The 19,358-nt window shown below is 47.1% G+C and overlaps 1 protein-coding gene across 2 annotated transcripts in view; it reads right to left on the bottom strand.

Annotated features, from left to right (window-relative positions):
- Window positions 1-652: 652 nt before the first annotated feature.
- Window positions 653-19,358, bottom strand: part of Dbf4b (DBF4 zinc finger B) — a 44,260-nt gene continuing 25,554 nt past the window's right edge. The window contains exons 3-8 of one of the 2 annotated variants that reach the window (XM_036198216.1): window positions 18,329-18,506; window positions 16,270-16,316; window positions 10,352-10,452; window positions 6,952-6,988; window positions 5,283-5,328; window positions 653-1,028 (exon numbers count right to left, since the gene is read on the bottom strand). In XM_036198216.1, the coding sequence (XP_036054109.1) occupies window positions 890-1,028; window positions 5,283-5,328; window positions 6,952-6,988; window positions 10,352-10,452; window positions 16,270-16,316; window positions 18,329-18,506 (548 nt within the window). In that variant the 3' untranslated portion in view covers window positions 653-889. The remainder of the gene's footprint in view (window positions 1,029-5,282; window positions 5,329-6,951; window positions 6,989-10,351; window positions 10,453-16,269; window positions 16,317-18,328; window positions 18,507-19,358) is intronic. The other variant, XM_036198217.1, reaches the window with a different exon arrangement.

Below are 19,358 nucleotides of genomic sequence, written 5' to 3'. Positions count from 1 at the left end.
CCCCTCTAACACGGTTCATTGTAAGAGGAAATGAAGGTCAGATCTGTTCCAGCAACTGTCCCGACACACTCCAATATATCAGATTGCCAGGGCCAACAAGCCTGACAATATACAGTGTTTAGCAAGGGGATGTGGAAACAGTGGCGTGTGGTGTGTGTCTGTGTATGTGTGTGTGAGTGAGAAAAGTCATTTGGCCACACTGATGAAAATTACGAATGCAGGCACCCTCTGATCCAGCATCGCTACCTCAGGACTTTATTATACAACTACACATTTCTTGTAACTACGTATTTGCTGCAGCTAATCTGTGTCCATCAGCAAGAAACTGGTTGAACGAAGGACAGCACATTCAGGCAATGGCATATTCTGCAGCCAAAAGAAGGGTGTGTGGGGGGAATAAGGACACTTTTTAGTAGTGGTTATAAATTATTGAAGATATACTGGGGGGCGGCCAGAAGCAGCACACGTGGCAGGTGCCACTTGTCCCACAGCGCAGGAAAGCAGTCGGAGGGGCATGCACTCATGCAGAACTGGAGGACGGATGCAGAACTCACTTTTACTTTAAGCCTTTCATAGTTCTTGAATTTTGAGTGCATATGTATGCTAAATATATATGCATGCTATATATATATGCCATATATATGGTGCCACATACATGTATACATATATACCTCTATCTATGGAAGGAGAGAGAGGGAGAGTCCACTAACCAGCCCATCATCTTCCTACTTCAGAGTGCTGGGCTACATGTGCACCATGCCCAGCTTACTTATTTTAAAAATGTAAAAGTTTTCTATTTCCTCCAATACTTCTTATAGACACACATTGTGGGGTGCTATATACACAGAGAACCCTGCTTTGGGCCAACCCCCCACTAGGCTCCTCACACTCAAACACCAAAACCGCATTGTGTCATTATTCCACCGCCTCTTACAGCTTCTGCAGCTCCACTGTGAATGGGGGGCCATCCCAGGCCTCGCTCTGCTGCTACACCTAGGTCACCCGGTGTCTGGTCCCTTTTGTACCTGCTAGGAAAGGATGAGGAGAGCGTTTGGACTCAGCCTCTGCTCTTGACCCGCTGACGCACCCTCCATCTACGATCGCTGTGTCCTTCTGCTCTCTCGCTGCACTATTTCCTGACCCACAGCCTCTATCTGCTGATGGGCTCTTCTTGGCTTTACAGGCGCTTTGGCTGACCTTTCCTTGTTCTGCTCTTGGACTCCGTGAACTAACCATGTGATTCAAGTTAGAAAGGGTCTGAAAAGCTGGGCGGCAGCAAAGGCAGGAAGATCTCGTGAGTTCGAGGCCAGCCTGGACTACAGGGCGAATTCCAGGACAGACTCTAAAGCTACACAGAGAAACCTTGTCTTGGGGTAAAAAAATACACACAAAAAGGAAGGAAGGAAGGAAGGAAGGAAGGAAGGAAGGAAGGAAGGATGTGGAAATATACCAGGCATGTCCTGTAACCCCGAACTTGGGAAGTGGAGAGGCCCCAGGGTCAGGGCCAGCCTGGGTTATACACAAAGACTGTGTGTGTGTGTGTGTGTGTGTGTGTGTGTGTGTGTGTGTGTGTGTGTGTGAGAGAGAGAGAGAGAGAGAGAGAGAGAGAGAGAGAGAGAGGAGAGAGTGAGAGAGAAACTCTGTGGAGAGACAGACAGACAGACAGAGGTACAGGGACACACACAGAGACAGAATGAATAAAAGAAAGGGCCCTAGAAGATGCCTAATTATCACCTGAGCTGAATTCCTTCTTTTTTTTTTTTTTTTTAATTTTTCAAGACAGGGTGTTTCTGTGTAGCCTTAGCTGTCCTGGAACTTGCTCTGTAGACCAGGCTGGCCTCGAACTCACAGAGATCAGCCTGCCTCTGCCTCCCAAGTGCTGGGATCAAAGGTGTGTGCAGCCACCACCCAGCCTGAATTCCTTCTTTACTTGGTCAGTGAAAGTTCAAATTCTCAGGATCTGCCGAGTAGAAAGACTGACAAGCCTGTGCATCACCATGGTCACACAATCCAGCAAGTGACCCCCCCCCCCACACACACACACACAGCCCTTAGATTTTAGCCCAACAAGTGTCAAGTTTTGGTGTGAACTGAAATCACCCATGAGCTTTTAAGACTTCATCTTTGAGGTTCTAATACCAGAGAGTCTAAGCATGTGTGTGAGTCCATGATGCAGGGATCAAACCCATGGCTTTGTACATGGCAGGGAAGTGTCCTACCATTGACCTACAGCCCCAGTCCTCAGCCTTTGGTTCAGACAATGTCCTACCTTGTAGCTCAGGTTGGCCTTGAATTCATTATTCTCCAGCCTTTGCTAAGGTTATAGGTGTGCACTGTCACACTTGACTCTAACCATTGCAGATTCTGATCCTGCAGGACAGGCAAGAGTCTAGAACCTGAATTATTAAAAATAGCTGGGGAACCCACTTTGTGTCTGTGTGTGATGTATGTGCACAGTCACACACACACACACACACACACACACACACACACACACACACACGTTGTCTTACTCCTCGACTCTCCACCCCATCCCCCTGAGGCAGAGTCTACTACTGAACCTGGAACTAAGCTGGCAGTCAGAACACCCAGGCAATTCTGTTTCCACTCCCACAGTGCTGGGGTTCATGTGTGCACAGTCATGCTGGGCTTTTCTTATGGGTACTGGGAATTCAAATCAGGTCCTCACACTTGTCCAAAAAGTTCTTACCACTGAGCCATCTCCTCTGCCCCTGGGACCTGCATTTTCAGGGGAACCCATGGCACTCTGATGATGGTAGTTTTATAAATCTGAATTTTAGAAAATAGCTTATTGCTCTCTGGACACTTAAATTCTTCAAGCCAGGCGGTGGTGGCACACACCTTTAATCTCTGCACTTGGGAGGCAGAGGCAGGCGGATCTCTGTGAGTTCGAGGCCAGCCTGGTCTACAAAGTGAGATCCAGCAAAGCTACACAGAGAAACCCTGTCTCAAAAACAAAAAAAATGTTTAAAAAAAATCAAATTCTTCCGTACGGTTAAATAAATAAATAAAGAGTCCTAGTGTGTCTCTTCTCTGGGCTAAGTTCCCAGAAGAGACTTTGCCAATGGAGCAAACATATGGCCAGTGCCAAATCTGACCAGCAGGCCCCTGAGGGTGGACTTTGGCCTGTAACCATCCGTGGCACTCAGGAATCAGAAGGATCTACCTGGTGTGAGCTGTCTGGGGGTGCTGGAGCCTCTGAGTCCCAGAAAAGAAACTTCAGAAAAGGATTTAGACAGATGGCAGCAAGGACGGAAGCTTCCTGGAACACACGAAAATCTTCCGTTTGAATCCAGTGCTGGGAAGGGAAGGGGCTGAGGAGGGCACAGGTCCAGACCTGGAGCCTCCTGCCTTAGCCCCGCCTCCTGCCTTAGCCCCGCCTCCTGCCTTAGCCCCGCCTCCTTCTTAGCTCCTCCCACTTTGTCCCTTGCGCTATGAACCTCTGAAGATTCTAGTCTGGCAGAACCTAAAGGGAAGGTTGAAGTGACAGCACTGATTTCCATGTCCTTTTATTTATTTAAACTACCTTGGTAGGTGGCTTCTAAAAAAAGGTGGGGTTTTTTGTTTTTGTTTTTGTTTGTTTTTTGAGATAAGAGTCTCATTATGTAGCCCAGGTTGGCCTTGAATTCACTGTGTCTGAGACTGGCCTCACACACGTGATCCTTTTTACCCCTACCTCCCCAGAGCAGGGATTATAAGTATATGCCACCACACCCAATTGGAGCTACTGTTGGGTAGAGAGGAGAGGCCTGGAGAAGGTTCTGGATAGCTAGACCTGCACTGAGTGGTTCGAACTGGCAGTTTGCCTTGAGTTGCAAGCATTCAAGACACTTCTAGGGCCAGAAATGATTTGTGTGTATTTGGCAAACCCTGCTGACTGAGGTCAATGCCAGGCACACCATTTGGTTATACCAGCCTGTGCTCTGGAGGGGCAGAGCGCAGTCCCATGGGCTCCTGTGGTAAGATGAAAGTCTGTAGCCTCAGGAGGGAATTAAGAAATGGGTCTTCTTGGACTGTCAAGGAGAAACGAGTACCCGCAGCTCTAGCACCTTTCTGTCTTCTTCCTGAGTGACATTTTGTCTCTGCTCTTACAGACTTGAAGTTGGTCGGGCTAACGAGCTTTGTTGAGCACATGCTACAGAGCTGCACCGTCTGCTCTCTGGCCCACGATCGGGGCAGACAAGGTGTGCCTCCCCTCCGTCCGTCCGTCCGCAATGCTATTCGTTCCGTCCGTCCGCAATGCTATTCGTTCCTGCCTACACTTTCTGCTGTAGCCCCAGTACCAGTTTCCTGTGTCCATCCTGGTTGTGAAGGAGATGGGGGTTGAAGGACACGTGCCCAATCTCATTGGAAAGGCAGTGTCCGAATACCCTCCCTGTGTTCTTTCCATGTACTTTGGGCCAACAAATTTGCTCTGTATGGTCTTCAGACTCTGAGGGAGCCGGGGTCCTTTGGGGGAATGAGCACCATGTAAGCTCCGGCTGTTATTAACTGCCCTCCTGAGACTGAAGGGCACAGAAAATTCCTATCCCAGGCAAACATGGACTTAGTTCCTTTAGTAAACTAAAAAAAATTACAGATTTGCACATGCTTTTGATCTAGTACTTTCTGAAGACTCAATAAGCAATATGGCTTCTAAGAGCTTGTCAGGTTAATATCACCAGTAAGTAGCTGTCCTGTTTTTGACAAGACAGGCCATTATGGAGGACAGAGAGGTCGAGGTGGAGACAGGGCAGTTAGGGGTCCCGACTTCAATTCTTGCAGCACAGTTGGCTAGGAAAATGGCAGTACACTTTTCCCTTGTTTTTTCCAACTTCAGTTTTTCCTACTAGGCCAAGGATAGGCTCTCACGTTTTCACCCAGCAAGGCTTCACTGAGTGTAAGGGAAACCCCAGTGCCACGTCCCACACCTTCAGTCAGGAGGGTACAGTGTCCTACTGCTATGACCACGCCAGGAATAATTCAACAGTAAGCATCGGCATATACCCTGGCAGACCGCAGCAGCAGTCATGAGCCTGCACGGCATCACAGGCTCCTAAAAACAGTATTAAATGGAGGTAATTCATACAGGATCATTATCCTCTGACTCATTGCAAGGAGCATCAGATGTTACCTCCCCTAGTCTGTGTGAGTCTTCTGACAGTTGGACAGAGTGGCTTCCCAGGAACACCAAGGTACATGTTCTATGTCACCTGGGGTCCCATGAGTACCTTTCCCTCCTTCCTGTGGGGACAAGCAGAGAGCAGGGAGGTTTCACTCACCAACTCCCACCTTCATCTTTGGGGAAGGGTGCCTTCAGTCTGACCACTGTAAAGGGAAGAATGCAGGCGTTAGCTACCCGTCTGTCCCAGAGCAGGCTGCACCACACACACCGGAAATTCTCGGAGAGGCATGTCCCTGCCAAAGCTTAAGAGCCCATGCCGTTCCATTTGGCAGAGGCGAAGTGCTCCCCACCCCCACCTCCTCAGCCTCTAGCCCAGGGAGACAGAGTCACATTACTGAGGGGCAGGCCACAGGATGGTCCTATAACCCTAGACATGCCCTCCCTCAGTAGGACACAGGGCTTGTGTGGGGTTCGCAGGCTGCCAACTTCCAAGGATGCCATCTCTGTTAGAAAGTTGGCTGATGGGAGTAACCAGGCCCTGGCAGTTTCTAGTGAAAGCAAGGGTGACATCCTCCAGTGTGCCAGGTCCTTCCTAGACCTTGGATCCAGGTGCCTCAGAATCGACCTGAGAACATTGTCGGCAGAAGTCTCCATGATGACTTGTTTTTGTTGTTTGTTTATTTGTTTGTGGGGAAAACAGACATCAAGGGATGTAGAAAGTGTGGTGCCAGGAAGGTATGGTGTCACAATTGAAACCCCAGCACTGAGGCAGCCAGGCAGGCGGACCACAACATGTCTGAAGCCAGTCAGGGCTACACACTGAGACTCCATAAAGCAAACAGAAACAGGAAAAAGCAGTGTTTGTGATTTTAAGAGCAGGGTGGGTGATAGAAAACCACCGCAGGTGAACGCTGCTTCCGGATAATCAGGGCAAAGGCAAAGGGGGCCGAAGAGACAAACTGGGGATCAACAAACTATGAGACTCACCCCTACCAGCTAGGTGTTTGCAGTTTAGTTCACAGCATCGGGACCCGTTCTGTCTACTCAGTCACCAGGAGTGCTGCTGAAGACGGAGCTGGCAGGCTGGAAGCCAGAACTGACAGCCACATTTTCCCCAAAGAAGCTGGTGACCCACAGTCCCCGCCCCACTGGGGGCCATCCTAACACCCAAGCAAAAGGCAGCCTTTTCTCCTTGGTTAACGGCTCCATTAATTACTTTCAGGGGATAATTTCTTGTCTCTCTAATTAACTAAGACAGTGATTAAAATCAAGTCCCCCATAGAATTCCTTGAATTTAGAACATGAGGAAGTGCCAAGCAACTTTTCTTAGCTCCTGCTTGTTCACGGATAAATGCCACCCAAAGAGCAGCTTTGGGAGACACATCCAGGGGAGAAAGCTCCCGCTGTCCAAGAGGAGCCGGGAGACAGAGTCCATCAATCTGCCTGGTTGTCAGTTCCAGAGAGTTTGGCATTTCTGAAAACGGTAGGCAGCTGTGAAACTGCCCACCCCAAACTGCTACTGAATCAGAAGGAAAAGGATGCTGAACTTCAGTGCATAACAGCAGGAACTGCAGGAGCTAGAGCTCCTCCTGCATGGGGTCCTGGCTGGGGCCTAGCTGGGGCCTAACAGCATTGTGCTTGCACTTGGATGGACTTCTGTCTCCCCAGAGATCCAAGGCTTGAGCCCTGGAAACATGAGGGGGCAACACAAGCTGGACTTGCTTCCTGCCACAGAAAAGTGAGCAGATGCTGCCTCAGAGGGAGCCGTGGGGAAGTGTTTATAGGGGGAGGGATCGCAATTAGATGAGGAAAGCTACTACACTGACCTTTCTGTGTTCTTGACTCTGTTCCTGGACGCGTTCCCTAAAGGGGAGGGAAAATAGGTTAAGGATGTATGGGAATAACGGGGGTCGAGGATCTGGGCCTGGGAGGGTGAGATGCTGCACTTTGCCTCCGGCTGTTGGAGGGCTGCAGTCTCAGGCTGTGAGCTGGAGTGGACCTGGGCAGAGCCTCCCAGGGCCACGGTGCAGATCCTGCTGGTGGCTCCCTGGACAGAAGGTGAGCAGAGTGGAGCAAAGCTTTGAGATTCCTCAGGCCCAGGTGGAAACTGGAGCTGCCCTGCTGTGAGGAGTGTGATCTCAGTGAAACGAAAGGCCCCTCAGAGTGGGCGCTCACCACAGCTTTTATTTTCTAGAAGCTGCTGCCATCCCAGACCACTTTCTAGGACCAGGGCAAAGACAGTGGACATTTGTTTCCCAGATCCTGTTTGGTAAGTCAAAACCAATATTAAAATCAAGGTCAATTTGGGCTGATATTCAAAACTGAATGGGGGGCGGTGCTGGAGAGACGGCTCAGCTGTCAAGTGTGTGCTAACTACTCTTGCAGACTCGGTTCCCAGAACTCACAGGGCAACTCACAACTGCCTGTAACTCCAGCTCAGGGGGCTCTGTGGCCTCTGGTTCCTACAGCACCTATACTCATGTGCACATACCCACCCAGACACATAATTAAAAATTAAAAATAAATCTTAAAAAACATAGGTGGAGGGAGCTGGAGAGATGGCTCAGCGGTTAAGAGTACTGGCTGCTCTTCTAGAGGACCCAGGTTCAATTCCCAGCACCCACATGGCAGCTCACAACTGTCTGTAACTCCAAGGTTTGACACCCTCACACAGAGATGCATGCAGGCAAAACACCAATGCACATAAAATAAAAATAATTGAAAAAAAAAGCCAAAGAGTTGGGGCGTACAGATAATATCCAAAACTCATTCCAAAAGACTACAAAATGATTATGTTAAAGCAAAGTACAATACCATGTATTCTCACAAAAGGATTTTGTTTGTTTGTTTGTTTCTGAGTTCAAACTCAGGGTTTGGTGTGTACTAGACAAGTGCTCTCTCTGAGTGAAACCTTTAGCCCGGCAGGGGAGGATTTCTTACATATTGGTTGTGAATGAAGTGCTAGAGCCCTGATAATCTGTTCATACTGCTTATATCAGGGAGAGCCCAGTGGCTAGGGAACGGGAGTTGGGGGTGGAAACTTTCTCGTGTATCTTTTCTAATTTTGAATATAAACCTATTAAAGGGGTTAGGGATTTAGCTCAGTGGTAGAGCGCTTGCCTAGCAAGCGCAAAGCCCTGGGTTTGATCCTCAGCTCCAAAAAAAAGTACTAAAAAAAAAAATAAACCTATTAAACAGAAGCAAGCCACCCCCACTACACACACACACACACACACACACACACACACACACACACACACACTCAGACTCCTTGACTAGGCTATGGAAAGGGCAGTGTCAGGCTAAGCCCTCATTATGTCTGGACGTGGTTTGGGATTGTTAGTTCTGCTCTGGACGACAACACAGGTCTGAAGTTTGAATTTTTCTGAGTTACGCTTGATAAAGATACTGTGACCTTACGTGAGCCTGGGCTCTCCTAGTAATTTTTTTTTTTTTTTTTTTTTTTTTTTTGCTGGAGCTGAGGACCGAACCCAGGGCCTTGCGCTTGCTAGGCAAGCACTTTACCACTGAGCTAAATTCCCAACCCCTTGTTTTTGTTTTGAAGACACGGTTTCTCTGTGTAGTCCAGGTTGTCCTGGAACTCTTTGTAGCCCAGGCTGTCCTTGAATTCACTGAGATCTCCCTGCCTCTGCCTCCCAAGTGCCGCCGGCTCTCTTAGTATTTTTATTTAATTAGCCATTTAACTTGTTTGCTGCCTACTGAACCTGGGCCCTTGTGCCTGCTAGGCAAGCACTCTATCACTGAGCCACATACCCAGCCAAAGCTTGGGCTCTCTATGGGGGTATGCATGGTTCTAACCCCAGAGAAGGAAAAGCCAAAGAAGCGTTCGGAAGATGGCAGTGAGTGGAGCTATAGCACCCTCCCCCACCCGTACAATCTGTAGGCTCATTCGCAGGCCAAGAGCTGTTCCTGGCCAGCAGGGCAGGTGCATTTGCACGTTTTATCTGGGCCAGGACAACCCGGAGGCAGCCCCTGGCCCAGGCCACAGTGAATGTTTCAGCATTGTAAATGAACCACAGCAGAGAGAGAGAGCTATAGACAGGAAACATTCATGTAACTGCAGCGCTGCATGAACAGGAAACACCAATCTGGGTGGTGGAAATGACCAGCTGTCCTCTGGAGCAGGATGACCTACCTTGGCCTTTTGTTCTTGTCTCTCTGTCCACAGAGACCTGAAGGACAGCTCTGCATGTGCACCTGCGTGTCTCTAGAGAAGACAGGGCTGAGGGCAAGGCTTCCACCATCTACCCAGTACAGAAGCTTTCCTGTATGGACTCTAGCTTTGGCCTGCTTGACCACACCAGCCTTGTCTGCCATCTTGTGGCTAAACGTCACCTCTGCATTTAGGGACAACAGGTAAGGACCTCGGTCTCATGCTCTTGTAGAGTGATGGATGCAATTCCATTTTTGACGAGGTCTTTCCTGACTCACCAAGGACTGTCAACTATAACCACGGTAGTGCCTGGGGGAGAGGCCTGATTCACACAGGTGTGTCCTCAGGTGGACGACCCAGCGGGCACTCAGGTCAAGTCGGAGAGGGCTGACATGTCAGTGAGATGAAGTCTCCTCATGCCGGACCAGGAAAGTCTTCACAACCCTTGGGGCCCTGGAAGATCTTGACACACCCAAGGCCTATCTGGACCAAGCCCATAAAACAGATCAGGGAAAACCTGGTTCAGAGTGGAGCAGGGGATACGATCTTCCATTACCAACTCTTCTAGACAAGTATTCAGGGTCAACTTATGCCACAGCAAACAGATCTTTTAGATGCGAGGACAGAGAACTGACTGTTAGGCTACACTGGGCTGGAATATGGGCCTTGATGTTCATTTTGGAGCAGACCGTGGAGTTTACACAACGCTTCCTCATTTGTCCAACAGGGCAGAACTTTGTGGGTAGTAAGTAGGTGATTCCCTAATCATAGGGTAAACTAAATGAAGAGTGGCCACCAGTTTCAGGGTTACTTCATTACTTTTAAGATGGGACCAGAACAACCATGGAATTAGCTGGAGGACAGCTATATTAATTAAAATGTTCCAGGTCCTTGTCTAATTGCTTCACCCACAACCCACTCTTGGGCTGCCTGCTACCCCACTTTCCCAAACCCTCCCACCCTGTGGAGCCACAGAGTAACTGAGCATTTCTGGTGTCTGGCTCTCAGACGCCTACAGGCTCACCACTCCTCTTAAAGGTGACATTCCTCACCTGCAGGAGCTTCACTCCCGAGAGCAGGAACTGGTCAGGAGGCTGTTTCCTGTGCCACCTCCACAGTTTCTTCCCCAAAACGACACAGCAGAGGCTTGAGGCTAGAGCAGGATGGGGATGGGCAAATGAGAGCTGAGGGGGGCTCCCTGGGGAGGCACAGGAGAAAGCACAGTGCCTGGAGACCCCACCCCTAGGAAGACAAAGACACACCCTAGCCTCCACACAGTAGGCCAGGATGATGGGATGGACCGGTGACGGGGCCTCCTGTTTGGATCTGGCTACTTTGTGACTTGACTCTAAGGAGCCTCTGTGAGGAGGGCTGTCTGCACACAGAAGCACATACATGAATACCAGGAAGCTATGCTGGCAACACCATCTCCCTCTTTATAGTCAGGGGCCTGATAGCTTCATACACACACACACACACACACACACACACACACACACACACACACACACACACGGTTTGTACTATGATGCTGAGGTTGGCCATGAACTTCTGAGCTGAAACAGCCCACCCACTTTAGCCCCTTGAGTAGCTGAGACTTCAGGTTCATGGCCTCTGAGCCGAGTTTCAGGCATCTTGGTTTTACTTCAATGAGTTTTCTCTTATCACTTAACTTGAATGGCATGTGTTCATCTGGACCATGTGTGTGGCTTATCTGTACTGTAGTACTGGGTAACCACACATTGCCTGGTACTATCCACTCGGTCCCCCCTTGCTCCAGTTCACCTGGCCTCTGATGGCCTTCTGCAGTAGCTCCTTCCCCAAAGACATCGGACAGGAAGAGAAGAGCGGTGAGGCATGCCAAGGAAGCATAACACACATACAGATGTTTGCAGTGAAGTGATAAGGTGGGTTATGTCCCTCAGAAACCTGGAGCAGTGACATCTGAGGATAGGCACAAATCAGAGTCCAGGGAATGTTTAGGAGGAAATGATGGAGCTACACGTAAGTTTAAGCTACCCAGGGAGCTACAATCTATACCCTGGTAGAGCTATATGTATAGCCACTGTGGTTCATCTGAGGTCAAACCATCACAGACATTCGAAGACCCTCTTTAGGTATCACGGTGATATAGTAAATGCTTCATTTGAGGTATTTTTTTCCTTTTGGTTTTTGAGACAGTTTCTTTGTATAGCATTGGCTGTCTCAGAACGAGCTGTGTAGGCTTTGAACTTACAGAGATCTGCCTGGCATGTCCCCCAACCACCCACACCCTCCCTGAATTTCTTTAACTTTGTGTTTTGGAAGTCTTGTCCTAATGTGATGGCAACAGTGTATCTTCATAGAAGTTTTATTATTAGCCTAAATTAAACAACAAATAGGAATGTAAGCCTTAAAGGAATAGAGCCAGAGTATACTCTAAGTTGAAAATGAGACATGGGGCTGGAGAGATGCTCAGCAGTTAAGAGTACTGGCTGCTCTTGCAGAGGTCCAGGGTTTGATTCCCAGAACCTACATGGTGGCTCACAGGTGTCTTTAACTCCAGCTCCAGGGGATCTGATGCCCTCTTCTGGTCTCTTTGGGCACTGCACACATATTGGTGCACACATATACATGCAGGCAAACACTTACACACATAAAAGTAAGAATTTAAAACATAACAACAACAACAACAAAACCAAGACATGTAGCTGAGTTGGCAGAGTGCTTGCCTATCAGGCACCAAGTCCTGGGTTCAATCCCCAGTCTGGTATAAAACCAGGTGTGGTGGCCACAACACTGGAAGACGAAGATAGAAAGATCAGAAGTTCAAAGGTCACCTTTGGCTACACAGCAGTTCAAAGCTGTATAAAACACTTGCTTCAAAAACCAAAAATAAAGAAAAGGGGGGTGTGTGTTGTATCAACTCTAGGCCCTCCATTCAAGAGAACAGGGAAACTGCTGCGGCTTCAGGACACTCCTGTCCAAGCCCAGAACAATCCCACCTGGCTTTCCAGCTTTGCAAAGGGTTCTTCTATTTCTAAACCTGTAACTCTGAAGTCCCCATAAAAAGTGACATAGTGGACAGGTGGTGGTAAAAGTGAAGGGGGAGGAGGAGGGAGGAGGAGGGGAAGGAGAAGGGAGGAGGAGGGGGAGGAGGAGGAGGGACATAGTATGGAAGAGACAGAGCACAGAGAGCAGGATGCTGAGCAGCTTAGACCCAGGGCTATGATCAAACAGTCTCAATCCCTGAATGTAAACGTGATGAAATCAACCCAGAGGCTGCCATAGTATTCGCCAAAGCCTACCTCCTTTGCTTACTGAACATGCTTTCCTACCCCACAAAGGTCTGCCCCACTCTAGGGGTTTCTGTGAGGTCCTGATGTGCCTGTTGTTGAGACTCTCCAGGGTAGTCCTGACCTCCCTGGGGCTGGGGCAGTCTCTACAGCTTGTCCCATCACTCTGCCTTTGTTTCTCTGGGGCTGGACACAATGTAACTTACTTCTTTGCTTAGAAAACCCTCAATTACCTGAAACCAGATCACAGGGATGGCTGAAAACCAAAAAGCAGATGTAGAATTGTCAATATCAGGAGGCTGGGAAAGGAAATCTTTGCTGCCAGAAGTTCCAGAATCAATGTCTTTAAATAGACTAAATGCAGTTCTGAACTGAAGCCCTCAAGAAGACGTCATCCTGAAATGGGATAGGTTTATATATACAATTCAGGTTTTGCCTCCAGGAACTGCTGTCCCTGACCCAGCAGCAGAAGGCCATATGCTCTGAGTCCTTTGACAATGTGAGATTACATGAAGAAAGGACATTAGAGTGGTTGGTTGGGCCATTGTTTTTCCGTGTTATACAATGAGCGAGACATGGCAACCCACGCCTTTAATCCAGCACTCAGGTCCCGTGTCTACATAGTGAGTTGTATGCCAGTTGGTCTATACAGTCAGTGTCAGTCAGACACCCCACACACACACCCCCCACCCCCCCACACACACCCCACACCCCCCACACTCACTCTGTCTGCCTCAGTCCCTCTCTGTCCAGCACAAATCCTAACTGGTGTTAATAATAAATGTGTCCAGCACAAATTCGTGTGGGGAGAGAAGATGGAGATAAACAAGGTGTGGTGGCAGGTGAGTAACAAGCGGCATCTGGGAAATGAAAAGCCCTGCTTTACACATCTGTTCAGTTCTGGGGAGTAAGACTCCCTGTGCCCATCTGAAGCTACTGACATCATGAACGTATAAGATGAGGATGCTCCAGAAGTGTGACTTGAGGGGAACCTGGCACTTAGGTTATTAGATTCCTTGAAAAGCTAAACAAAGAGTTATCATAGGGCCGACAATTCCACTCCTAAGTATCTGTTGCCAGAGGACTGAGAACAGGCATTCAGATAGATATCCACATAATGTTCCCTGTAGGACTGTCCACAACAATGTGGACAAAAGGTAGAAAATCCAAACACATGAGTGAATAAGCAAAATGTAATACATAGGACTGGAGAGATGTCTCAATGGTTAAGAATACACTGCACTTGGGATGTAGAAGCAGGTGGATCTCTGAGTTCGAGGCCAACCTGGTCTAGAGAACAAGTTCCAGGACAGACAGGATACAGAGAAAGCCTGTCTCAAAAAAACTAAGAAGTCGGGCGGTGGTGGTGCACGCCTATAATCCCAACACTTGGGAGGCAGAGGCAGGTGGATCTTTGTGAGTTCGAGGCCAGCCTGGTCTACAGAGCTAGTCCAGGACAGGCTCCAATGCTACAGAGAAACCCTGTCTCAAAAAACAACAAAACAAACAAACAAACAAACAAACAAACAAAAAACTAAGAAAGAGGGGCTGGAGAGATGGCTCAGAGGTTAAGGGCACTGGCTGCTCTTCCAAAGGTCCTGAGTTCAATTCCCAGCAACCACATGGTGGCTCACAACCATCTGTAATGAGATCTGGCACCCTCTTCTGGGATATGTGCAGACAGATCACTGTATACATAATAAATGAATAAATCTTAAAAACAAACAAAAAAGGGAAGAAGGGAGAGAGGGAGGGAGGAAGGAAGGAAGGAAGGAAGGGAGGGAGGGAGGAAGGAAGGAAGGACCTATATTATTCAAAAGAAATGAAGTTGTGATAGGCACTACAACATGGATGATCCTTAAACATTATACTAAGGCCAGGCATTGTGGAACCTGCACCCAAGAGGCTGAGGCAGGACACAAGTTCTAAGCCAGGGGGTTGGGGATTTAGCTCAGTGGTAGAGCGCTTGCCTAGCAAGCTCAAGGCCCTGGGTTCGATCCTCAGCTAAAAAAAAAAAAAAAAAGTTCTAAGCCAGGCTGGCCTGTAAAGTGAGACTCTGTCTCTACAAATAAGCAAATGAATAGTTTTAAACTATGGAGAATAAGCCGGACACAGAAGGACAAGTGTCAGGTCTGATATGAAGGATCTAAACAAACTCATGGAGCTGGAAAGCAGATGATAAATGATCAGGGCCATGGACAGGAGACATAGGAGTTATTAGTTAATATCTACAGATACTGTTCACAGTGCTCAGGAAGTTTTGAAACAATGTTGGCAGGTTCATAGTATAAGCTTTAATAGTGTACACCTGGAAATGCCTAAATGAGAGTGGCACATTGTCTTCATGGAGAGACTTTGTCTCAAAAAAAAAAACAAAACAAAAAAAAAAACGAAAAAGGGCTGGGTGTGGTAGTCCATGCCTTTAACCCCAGCACTGAGGAGGGAGAGACAGGCGGATCTCTGTGGGTCTGAGGCCAGCCTGGTCTATAGAGCAAGTTCTAGGACAGACAGGACTACATAAAAAAACCCTGACTCAAAAAACAAACAAAAGCCCACCACCAACAAAAAGGGCTAAATTGGTATATTTTGTTGTGTTTTTAAAAATCTTTAGAGGATGGAGAGATGGTTCAGTGGGTAAACATTCACCCCACAAACATGAGGCCCTGAGTTCAAATTCTCAAAACTCATGAAAGCAGCACCTATAATCCCAGTACTCCTACATGCCCCCACACATACACATAAAAAATAAATAATAATGTAAAACCCTTAATGTTATAGCTTAGAATTTATTTATTTTCTTTAAAATTTTTATTTATTTATTTAATGTGTGTGGGTATTTTGCTTGCATGTATGTGTACTCTGTGTGTGAAGTAGGCATGGAGGCCAGAAGAGGCATCAGATTCCCTGGGACTGCAGTTAAAACTGGTTGTGAGCTACCATTTGGGTGCTGGGAATCAAACCTGGACCCTCTACAAGAGCCCATTCCCTTAACTGCAGAGCTACCTCTCCAGGCCCTATATTCTTTGTACATCGTGTGTGTGTGTGTGTGTGTGTGTGTGTGTGTGTGTGTGTGTGTGTGTATGTGTGTGTGTGTAGTTACAAGCACAAGGGCCAGTAGAGACCCCAAAAAGGTGTCAGCGCCTCTGGAACTGGAGTGACAATTGGTTGTGAGCCACCTAACATGGGTGCTAACCATGGGTGCTAGATTGAGTCCTCTACAAAAACAGTACACACTCTTAACTGCTGAGCCAGCTCTCTGGTCCCTGAAATTACAAAGACATGTCCACCTTCTTCAGTTGCCCACTACTAGAAGGTAGTAGTGGGCAACAATCATCTTACATAAATGTGGCAAATTGTTCAACGGCCACATATTCCTCCCATACCAGCGTACCCAGCGTACCCACCCCTTTTGCAACATGCCTGCTGCTGTTTCTCCCACCAGGAGACAGAGCCCACATTTCCATATCTTAAATCTAACCTATTTTCATTCACAGAAAAGTGGAAGAAGGTATGTGTTTACTGGACAGCCTAGGCCTGACAGCTTCCCTTTTGGGAAGGATGTTTATGGCTACTGCATAATCAGCTGGTCTAGCTACTGGAGACACAATACATATGTGTAACATATGTTAGAAGTTTCTCACTTAGTGTCAGGTGTACAGCCCCTCCCATAAATACTCAAAACAGAACTTACTCACCTACCCGTAGCTGGCTCCTAATCAGTAAGTCATGTCCTGTAAGCTTTCTGTAAGTCAGGGGGATAAAGACAGAATGTCACTAGAAAGTCAGTTTAGGCCGGGCGGTGGTGGCACACGCCTTTAAACCCAGCACTCGGGAGGCAGAGGCAGGTGGACCTCTGTGAGTTCGAAGCCAGTCCAGTTTACATAGCAAGTTCCAGGTCAGCCAGGGATACATAGTGAAGACTCTGTCTCAAAAATAGATAATAAGTCTTCTTAGGTAAATAAGTATCTAGATAATAAATATTCTCTTTCTTCCTAGTTGTGTGACCCTGGGCAAGTCTGTCTCAGTATCTCTGAAACTGCATCTCTTCCCTTCTGATGTACCAATTAATAATAAACACATGGCATGGTGTGCACATGCATGCACACACACACATAAAATAAATACACTGAAAGAACTTAAAAAGAAGAACCTGTTGTGGTAATGATCTGAGTAGTTGTTGAATGCTGGCCTGAGAGTTTTGTTTCTTTTTCCTTTGTTTTTGTTTTTTTGAGACAGGGTCTCATTATGCAGCTTTGAATGGCCTTGGGACTCACTCTGTAGACCAGGCTGGCCTTGAACTCATAGGGATTCATTGCCTCTGCCTCCCCAGTGCTGGGACTGAAGGTGTACTGGCACCAGGCCGGGCTAGACATACCTACTTTAAATCCTTTCTTATGTCCAATTCTCCAGAAAGCCTTTCCCAAAATCAGTCCTTTTGACTTTCAGTTCTGAACAAGATAAAGTCTACTGACTTCATTTAAAAGTATATACTTTTCCTCTTTCTTCCTTCCTTCCTTCCTTCCTTTCTCTTTCTTTTTCTTTCTTTCTTTCTTTCTTTCTTTCTTTCTTTCTTTCTTTCTTTCTTTCTTCCTTCCTTCCTTCCTTCCTTCCTTCCTTCCTTCCTTCCTTTCTTTTTTTAAGTTTTGAAGACATGTGGGGTGTGGCTTAGTTGGTAGAATGCTTGCTTGACATGCGATAGGCCTGGGTTCAACCCTCAGAACATAAAAAAGAGCATAAATTTATTTTGGCTCATGGTTTTGGTCCAAAGTCAAGGAGACACATATGATGACAGCCATAAGACAATTACATGGGGACATGTAAGGGGCCCACACATGTGGGACAGTGTGTGTGTGTGTGTGTGTGTGTGTGTGTGTGTGTGTGTGTGTGTGAAGGGTCCGCTTTCTATGGCTTTTTAGTTCTTTACAGAGTTGGTCACCCTAAAAAGACCTCATGTCATTTGTAACCTCTAGCCTTTCTTCCTTCCTTCCTTCCTTCCTTTCTTTCTTTTTGATTTTCCAAGACAGGGTTTCTCTGTGAAACAGTCCTGGCTGTCCTGGAACTCACTCTGTAGACCAGGCTGGCCTCAAACTCACAGAGATCTGCCTGGCTCTGCCTCCTGAGTGCTGGGATTAAAAGCATGTGCCAGCATCGCCTGGTTTCTAGCCTACTTTCTATCTCTAGATATTTGCCTTTTCTGAACATTTCATACTAGAATCATTAAAATCTGTGGTCTTTTGTGTCTGTTTATCCTCACATAGCATGTGCATAAGGCCTAATCATATACCAGTTTATCTGTTGTATTGTCAAACAGTATTCTACTATATGTATATACCAAATTCTGTTTATCCCTTATATTTAAATGATTTTTTTTCTCACTAATATGAGTAATGCTGTTATGAACATCTGTGTGCACGTTTTTGTGTAAATCTGTTTTCATTTCTTCTGAATAGGTGCCCATAAGTAAACTTGCTGGCACATATATTAAGACTGTATTTAACATTTTAAGAATAGTATGGCCTGTGAATTATATTTTAATAGTGCCATTATAAGAGTAAAGGGGGAGGGAAGAAAGAAAAATTCCTAAAAATGCTGGCAGTCATTTGGAGTAGCTCTGCATTCTTTAAATTCCAGAAATAAACAAATTATTTTCCTAGTAGGAAATAGTAACTTTATACATTGTTGGAAATACCTGGAAACCACAGGTCTCACCCCACTCAGCCCCTGCTGGCAATCTTCAAAGGTACGTGCACTCACAGGAGGAAAGTGGGCTTATAGAGCCCACTTAGTTGGTGGATGGCCCTTGTTAAAAACTGCAGATTCTGGCCAGCAGGCATATCCAAATCAAAGGATTTTCCAGAAAAGGGCTGTCTCCCATCCCTTGGTGAACTCTTCTGATACCTTCCTAGACAAATGCAAAGTCGTAGCTGTGCCCCTGGAAAACAGTAAGAGAGAGGGAGAGGAGCAGGTGGGAAGAGAGAGGCTCCTGTGAGCCACGCTACTCTTCCTGCTGGTGAGCATGATATGCGTCCTCACGTTTTCCAAACCTGTCCATCTGCTATTTCAACTGTAGTTATGTTCATGGGAGCTCATTTTTAACCAGCTTGCACACACTTAGAAAAACGTATGTCTAAATTTACGGAATGCAATCTAAATGGACTGGTAAACTCGGTCTGCGGGCCTTGAAAGAGAAACTTTACAGAACAAAAGCTAGCCTCAAAGGACACTCCCTCTGAGACTACTGGGAAAGATCTGACAGTTATGGGAAGGCCACAGGGAAAGGAACAGCCACACAGCTCGCTGATGAACCAGTGGAACAGCAAGTGACAGACCAGTCGCTGTACAGAGTATCAAATATGTAAGCATGCTGAACTTTCTGGTGATGACCATCTACAGAAGGAAGGTACAGAGTGGTGGACTGTATACTTTAGGAATCAGTATACATGTATTTTCCAAGCAACCTCACTAAACTATACAAAAGGGGTTCTTTGAGGAGCTCTATGTAATAATTTTTTGTTTTGTTTTGTTTTTTGAGAAAGGGTTTCCTTTGTAACAGTCCTGGCTGCCCTGCAACTCGCTTTGTTTGCCAACCAGGCTGGCCTCAAACTCACAGAGATCTGTGTGTCTCTGTCTCCCGAGTGCTGGGATTAAAGGCGTGCGCCACTACCGCCTAACTTTCAGTAAAATTTCTACAAAGTATTTTTACTTGTCAACCAATTTGCTTCCCTTCCTCCCATCTCTCTCTCCCAGTGATGGCTCAAACCCAGAATCTTAGAAAAAGCACAGC

The sequence above is a fragment of the Onychomys torridus genome, chromosome 8 (assembly GCF_903995425.1).
Source record: "Onychomys torridus chromosome 8, mOncTor1.1, whole genome shotgun sequence".
NCBI lineage: Eukaryota > Metazoa > Chordata > Mammalia > Rodentia > Cricetidae > Onychomys > Onychomys torridus.
This window is presented reverse-complemented; position numbering and strand designations above follow the sequence as displayed.